Source organism: Drosophila mauritiana, chromosome X (assembly GCF_004382145.1).
Source record: "Drosophila mauritiana strain mau12 chromosome X, ASM438214v1, whole genome shotgun sequence".
NCBI classification, from domain to species: Eukaryota; Metazoa; Arthropoda; class Insecta; order Diptera; family Drosophilidae; genus Drosophila; species Drosophila mauritiana.
In genome coordinates this window covers 18,942,498-18,950,362 of record NC_046672.1, presented here as the reverse complement: position 1 = coordinate 18,950,362, position 7,865 = coordinate 18,942,498, and the positions used below count along the sequence as shown (strand labels likewise).

Sequence of the window (7,865 nt, the reverse complement as noted above, 5' to 3'; positions counted from 1 at the left end):
ATGGACACAATGCGCCCACGGAAGGAAGGGTGCCTCAATTGCTCAGAATTCAGGCAATTCAAAGAAGCGCTCAAAAGCGTACAGAAAATATATGTAAAATCAATTAAAAAGGTGTTCTATTTGGCCATCTAGATCTAATCCTTATCATATGCTTATGAAATATATTGCTGCATACTTTTTGACACTGCCTGATGGATGTGCAATGTTTAGCTATGCAAAGCGTTTGAAATACGCTCTGCCTCACAAAATGAGCCACCCTACTACCTTACGTGTGTTTTGGGTGGACCGTTGTCATATCAGTGAGCTAAAAGTAACCGCACGGCGCTCACAAGTATGCAATGGCATTGGCCTCCCCCCTGCAGAGAAGGACTTCAACAGCAGGATGGAGGCGGAGGACCAGCTCCCGGATCCGGGCAGTTCGCAGGTCCCAGGTCCCAAGTCCCGGCCACCGGATCCGGAGCCCCAGTTCCATGTGCATTGGCGGCGCCCGTCAGCGTTTTCATTTCAAATTCAAATGCTGTTTGCATAAAAAACGAGCCAAGACATCGAAAGGCATCACGTGTCCAGGAGTCGGCTGCTCCTCGCTCCATCCCAGTGGAATGTGGGGCCAAAAAACTGCTGGAATTCAGTAGTGACAATAGCAACAAACGGATGCCGACAGCGATATATGAACGAGCAGTGGATGCACGCGAAAAAATCATCTTAAAAATTATAATATATCTACTATATAATGGTATATATAATATATTTCATTCGTTCTTTATGAGAAAGTATGTTTCCAGGAAATAATATATATTAGGCTATGCAATAAGATGTAACTTATTTGTTATGATGATATGATTTTACCTTATCCACCTTAACTTTGTCTAAAGTAGTAATATTTACTTAAGAACTATTTGCACAGATGGCAAAAGGATTTATTAAATTCCAGCAAACAATATGAATAATAATAGTGCTTATTAGTTCTTCTTTATTCAGTTAAGTTCCAAAATAGCACAAAATATGAGTGTGGTTCGCAGAGCCACCCAGTTGAGTGGGTTAAGTGGGTGGAGTGCAGCACTGGTGTCGTTGGCCTCCAAACCCACAAAAAAAAAATCGAATCGAAATTGCGAAAGACGTTTCCCAGTGGCGGAAGTGAGATGGGTAGAGGTTCCGAGCGGGACGGGTGGATAGCCAGCTGCCAGTCGTTTTGCATGTCCGTGTTGGGTTAAGTGGATTGTTTACTTTGATTACAAAAATATGGCAAATGTTTGCACGTTTGATGTCTCACTGCGTGTGTGTGTGTGTGTGTCGCAGACACATGCATTGGTAGTGGTGGTGGGAGTGAGAGAGAACGAGAGATCTTGATTTTATAAAATTTTAGATTGATTTCACAAAATATCTATGTATGCATCTCATCTATTATCATCATTCATTTTTCTTAATAAACATAATTTATTTGTTGTACAACTCGTGTTTGTGGCATCGTTTATGGTCAAACATAACCTATCCGCCTAAAAGTATGCAGTGTTTTTCAAAAACGTGCTATTTCAGTTGTTTGAACACTTCAATTTATCCCAGATGAATCTTTTCACGCGGTCATATCCATGGCAAACAATGCTGCTCAAGCACACACTCATATTTACATACAGAACGAGCAAAAAAAAAAAATGTAACGAAAGAAAGAGATGGAAAGGGGCGAATGAGACGGGGAGATGAGAAGTACATTCAGGCAGCGAGACAAATGGCGTTTGCCTTGGCGCGCTTGTAAAATCCAAAAGCTAACATTATTACAAAAAATCTGCAGTTATACATTTGACTTTGGTTTATTTTTGTGATTTGCCCAGTTTGCAGTTGACCAACCAACCGACCGACCGACCGACCATCGCAGGACTGCCTGGTTGGCTGGGTTTTTATTGTATTGAGGCTGCGGGAACCAGATGGAAAGGAACTGTTGATTGTGAGTCCAGTGTCGGCCGAAAAGAAGGGATTGAAAGGGCGGAGGAAATGGGAAAGGGGATAGGTCAGGAGACAGGATCCTGCTTCCTTTGTCCTTTAAATTGAATTGCCACCGAAGTTGGAGGGCCAAAATAGTTGAACCAACATTAAACAATGGGAGAACGCGTTAAGTGGTTCCTACATACATTTAAAGTAAGTTGAACCGGCAAAGTAATGGAGTTCCCACCCCTGACCACCGCCCCTGGTCGGTGGCACCATGTGGGTCACGTCATCGGAAAGGTCAAAGGCATTTATCAGGCCCACTTGGCACCCACTCCTATTTGCATTTCATGCTGAACTGTTTGCCCTGGCCAAAACTAATTTTGACATTCGAAGAGAAAAAATGCGCGAGCAAAGCCGCCGCTTTTATTGGAAAAATTTGTATTTGTTTGGGCATTGGGCAATGGGCAATGGGAAACGCTAGCTGGTGGCTGGCAAATCGCAGCGGGGTCACACGCCCACAATGCCAAATAGTTTTCATTCTTAGCTACTCCTCGCCGCCGCTGGCTGCATTTTATTTTATTAATGGGAATTTGTTTGCCAGCACAGGCGGATTGGATGGATTGGGGCACGGGGTGCAGGATGCGTCCAGGATGCGACCAGGATGCCGCCTCGTCGCTATTATGGCAGCCATTTGTTTGCACGCGAGCATCCGAGTGCCGGAGTGCTGGAGTGCCCCACAGGGCGTATGCGCTATATTATTTTTCCCGCGCTGCTGGCGGTCCTTGCCAGCGTGCCACGCCCACCCCTTAGCCCCCCCTGGCACCGCCACTGCAAAGCGTCCAGCGACGACCACATGTCGCTCATGATTAATTGAAAGATTCTCTCAACTTCAACTGTTTTCGGGTTTTGCGTTCACCCACCCCAACCCCTCGGAACAACCTTTTTTATTATTTCTATATTTTTACTTTCGAGGTGCTTGTTGCTCTGTGTTTGTTTGTCCAAAGTGTTTTGATTAATGAACTATGCTGAGCGAAATTTAAACAAATTTCTTGGTACAATCCAAGCTATTTTCCATCAAGCTGGCGAGCAATTAGTTTTTAAGGTTTCTTTAAAGTTTTTAGGGTTTTTTTGGTAGCTCTCTAAGCAGCCAACTGTTACTCAAAGGAATGGCAATCTAATTTCTCTAGAGGATTCTCTGAAGGGTATATGTCAATATTTATGTTTGTGGACCAGGAAATACTTGCAATTAATAACATTAATTGTTTAGAATTTATATCTACAAGCATATGTTTTTTAAAAGAAGGATTTCCAATCATGTAGAGAAACCATAGCAATTAGTGTATTGCCCTTCTATTTCTAGAGTTTTGGTGCAACTTCCACTCACTCACTTTAGCCCTGTTCCGTGCATCTTGCTCCCCTCTCTGTCAGCCTAGTGATAAGACTAATGGAGCGCACCTGCTCGTCTAGGTATTGGTTCTGGTGGCCACCTTGTCTAATCTGGGCCGCAGTTTCCCGGCGATAAGACCATTTTCGATTGGTATAGACAATGCTCACGACGCCGCAAGTCAGTGTTTCAATGGCCGGGGAATATATCACACTGGAGAACCCGTCGACTTATCCGGGCTTCCTTTCCAGTTCCAACGGATTGGCGAACGGCAAGTACCGCTCCGCCCAGCGCATATCCACCGATCGCCTGGTCCTGCTGATCCTGCTGGTGAGCACCACGGTGATCGGGCTGTATGCCTACTGGGATGTAATGGTGCTCACCGCCGGCACACTGCCACTGCCCAGAGGCACTAGCTCCGTTGAGTACATGGAGTCTGGGCTGCGCAACGAAACTCTGGCCGAGAAGATGCATCGGGAGGTGAGAGTCCTGTGCTGGGTGCTCACCACACCCAAATACCACAAGACCCGGGCCATTCACGTTTTGCGAACCTGGGGCAAACGCTGCAACAAGATCTACTTCATGACCTCAGAGCCGGACGACGAGCTGCCCACCGTTGTGCTGACCAAGCCGGACCGATACGAGGTGCTGTGGGGCAAGACCAAAGAGGCCTTTGTCCACATCCACGAGCAGATGCGCCACGAGGCGGATTGGTTCATAAAGGCGGACGACGACACGTATGTGAAAGCTTTAAATTCTAAAATAGGGAAAGAGTGCCATTTTATTCCAGGAATTTATAAGTCGATGGATGGTTGTTCCCGTCACCACAGATGCGCGTTCATACATATGTATGCACATTTTTATCATTCCGTTTTACGTTTGTGGTGTAACTACTGATGGTATCTCAAAATTATGGCCACAGCCAGAAGTTAAATGAAGAATAATTAGGAACCGATAAAGAAAAGATAGCATTGCTTGACTGAACTTTCAATCTGCTCCTATCAATAGCTACCTCTTTTTGGAAAATCTGCGCTACATGCTCTACCCGTATTCTCCGGAGACACCTATTTATTTTGGGTTTAATTACAAGATGGTCGGCACTCACCAGAAGAACGAGGTGAGGCTAACTTCTGCGGTTCGGATTACATTACAAGCCCAGTGAATATGAATCCGATTCAATAGTCATACATGTCCGGCGGCAGTGGCTACGTGCTAAGCCGCGAGGCTCTTAGGATCTTCGCCGAGGGCCTTAACGACACCACCAAGTGCCGCCAGGAGGACGATCACGCCGAGGACGTCGAGATGGGCAAGTGCCTGTTCAATCTGGGCGTGAAGGCGGGTGATTCCAGGGACGAGCAGCTGCGCAACCGCTTCTATCCCATAGCTCCTTATTCAGCCCTTCTCTCGGGCAACGTCGGCATGGACTTCTGGTTGTACAAGTACGCCTACTACAATCCGAGATCGGTGAGTTTGGATGCATTTAGCAAGTTAATATATGTATGTATCCAGCAAAATAAACTCAAGTGCCACAAAGACAACGTCTTATTTTGCCAAGCAGTCATATCTAGTCGACGGTAATCATCTTGAAACTATCTCCGTATTCTTGCAGTGCATGGACTGCCTGTCGGAGTACCCGGTGGCCTTCCACTATGTGAACAGCAAGCAGCTGTACGTGTATGACTACTTCAACTACCAGTTCCAGCGCTCCGGAAGGGCGCAGGTGGCGGAACGGCTGCCCAAGAAGATCCGGGAGGAGGAGCTGGTCATCCCCGAGAGCGACAATCCGGAGTCCTAGGCAGGAGCCGCCAGCCCTTCTGCCAGTCCAGCAGCAGCAATCTCAAGTCCATATCCCCATCTTTTCCATCCTTTTTTTTTCTGCGTGCTTATCGTATATTTAATATATTATGGGCACAAGGCGAACGTGCCAAGGCTGCCAGATGCTGTCCTGTTGCGACTCCTCGTCCTTGCTCGATCCACGTCCTAGTTTATCCATTCATGTATTTATTATTGAGCAGCTCGTGGGGCCACTCGAAGGCATCAAAAGGACAATGGAGGGCTACTGGGTGGACCTTTACTCTTGATTTCCAATGAGGATTTCAAAAAATTGCATATCTATAAAACCGAATTGGTCGCAACTATAATTGTATGTCTGCACTATTCAAATTGTAAGGGTACTTACGAATTGACTGCAATCTCTGATGTTGAATGGTACAAATTAGAGTTGCCAGTTTAGTGCATTGAACTCTGATAATGCCATAATATAACCTTATTCTCTAAATGACTATTAAATGACTGTACTTCTTGTACAGTTTTCAACTATCAACAATGGCAACGTGGCGTTAAGTGGCTTAACTTACCGCAACTTTTTTCAAGCCCTGGTAACACTTTTTAATGGCATTGTGCAGCACTAGATCTAGAAAACGAGACGCCAGTACATATTTGTTATTGGTATAGTATCTATTTTTATTTTAAGACAAATGATCATAAGAGTGATTTTACTACTGATGACACTAAATATATGGATACTATTACATAAAACACTCGATTCGCAAAATCGAATGGCTTAACTTTTTATATTGGAATTAAAAATGATCATAAAGAATATTATTAATAAAAGAAAGCTTGTAATTTTTGAAATTATTTTAGCATGGTATTGAGTTCAATCAAGTGTTTTTTGCAAAAGCTTAGGTCGTATTCGAATTTTTTTACACAAGCGGGCACATTATTTGGTATCTAAGTATGCCCAGACTTTTAGATCCAGTTAATCAGCTGTTCGTTGACTGATTTTCACTTTATCATCAAGCTCTCACCGAACAAGACCTGACTCCTTCTGCACGTGTTAAGTGAGCTATTGCAAAATTAATTTACATTTTTTTCCTATCAATCTGCTGGCTTCAATAGAATACTAAGGAAACGCCTAAAGGGAAGACTCAGTCGGACACACTCTCTAAAATGGCTACCCCGAATGAAGCCGACATTGCCGGAGAGGAAAAGGGCCTCGAGGGCCAATCTGTTTCGAAGGAAGATCCACCGCCTGCGGCAGTGGTACCCAAAGTGCCCAAAGCGCCCAATGATCCCAATGATCCCGAATCTCTAACCCTGGAGGAGAGGAGGGACTCTGTGGCACAGATGGTGGAGGACATCAACGTACAGTTGAAAAAATTGTTGAAAAAAACGATCATGATGCTGGAGATACCAGAACCTCTCCTGAAGAAGAAGAAACTCGGGGTAGTGTCCACCATGATCCCCTCCCGTAGGGCACCCAAGTTGAAGCGCAGAGATGTGAGGAGAGTGATCATGGGCCTCGCGGCGCATCGTGCACACCTGCACTCCGAATCTATTATCAACCACCACGAATAAGAAAGCTACTTTGTAAATTGAACTGCTGAATATAGGATTGACTACTCCCTTTGCACCTGTATAAATAAAACATGCAAACACTCGCCTTGTTCTATAGAACAAGGTTCATCACTATATTCATACTATATTACTGATGGAGATTCAGCTAGTTTTGATCGTATTTGGGGTATCCTGGGCTCAAATTTGGTCTAAAGCTGATGCTTTTCAATTTATTAACTGCTGGAGGAGCCGTCTGAGGAGCCACTTCTGTTCAGTGGGTCACTATTAGAATTATTCATTGGCTTATCCCATAAGTCCACTTCAGAGCACTTAAGTCTCATTCGCGCAGGCAGGTAATTAAGGCCATCGCTCCCTGCGGCTCACCCCAAAAAATTTGGGTGAAACACTGGCATTCCAATAGTTAGTTCCCTAGGCTAATTAGGAAATTATACCACCCACCGGACGACATTTTGTGCTTCTTGGAAAAGTCGGCAGAGCCGCGTCAAATGCGAATCGCATACGAATGGCAGTGGAATAAGGATGGAAATCAGAATGGAAATGCGAATTTTCCCTAAAATGCCGACAAAAATTGGACCAAAACACTTGCCGTAATGCGTGGTGTGCATTTTGCAAGGCAATCTGGCGATGGGCGGTGCTCCACATTGCTTCACCCGGCGACCCAGACAATTTCCGCTCGTAAAAGTGGTCCTCCGCCTGGTCTTGCCATTTCGCCCAGTGGCTGGTGCCTAGTGGTTGGTGGCTCCTGGCCACTGTAATTAATACCAAAATAATTGTATTTGGATAACACAAACGTAATCAAGATTAATTGAGTAACAGCAGGTAGTTTGCATAATTAGAGCGCAGACAGTGGACTCCCCGCTGCCGATTCAGTGGCTCCTCCGTCTCCTACCCTTCGCACCCTGTTCCTCCCATAAGCATAATTTGCAATTTCAACTGTCTGCCAACGCCTCCTATTCCCCGACTCCCCTCGCCGATGCCTGCCCACCTGCCACGCCCCCTGGCTGCCCTGCGGCAGGCTGTCTGTCTCGCTTGTGGCTCATTGGTTGGCAGGATCGGGTCCTGGACCTGCGGTATCCACCTCCACTTCCCACACCGTGGCTGGGGACCGGAGCACAGCGGCTTAACTTTGAAATCGGACGCATTTTGGCGACCCACTAGGTTTATGGTTTAAGGTTCGAATAAGTCGGATGTGTTCAATGGG

The 7,865-nt window shown here is 45.5% G+C and overlaps 2 protein-coding genes across 2 annotated transcripts; both read left to right on the top strand.

The window, feature by feature from the left end:
- The first annotated feature begins 3,496 nt into the window (after window positions 1–3,496).
- Window positions 3,497–5,857, top strand: LOC117147532 (glycoprotein-N-acetylgalactosamine 3-beta-galactosyltransferase 1). Its single transcript, XM_033314462.1, has 4 exons — window positions 3,497–4,041; window positions 4,313–4,421; window positions 4,487–4,768; window positions 4,914–5,857. Exons 1-4 carry the CDS (start codon window positions 3,497–3,499, stop codon window positions 5,097–5,099), a joined length of 1,122 nt encoding a protein of 373 aa, XP_033170353.1. The 3' UTR covers window positions 5,100–5,857.
- Window positions 5,858–6,084: 227 nt separating this feature from the next.
- LOC117147652 lies at window positions 6,085–6,778 on the top strand. Its single transcript, XM_033314626.1, has 2 exons — window positions 6,085–6,147; window positions 6,206–6,778. Exon 2 carries the CDS (start codon window positions 6,257–6,259, stop codon window positions 6,662–6,664), a length of 408 nt encoding a protein of 135 aa, XP_033170517.1. The 5' UTR covers window positions 6,085–6,147; window positions 6,206–6,256; the 3' UTR covers window positions 6,665–6,778.
- Window positions 6,779–7,865: the final 1,087 nt, after the last annotated feature.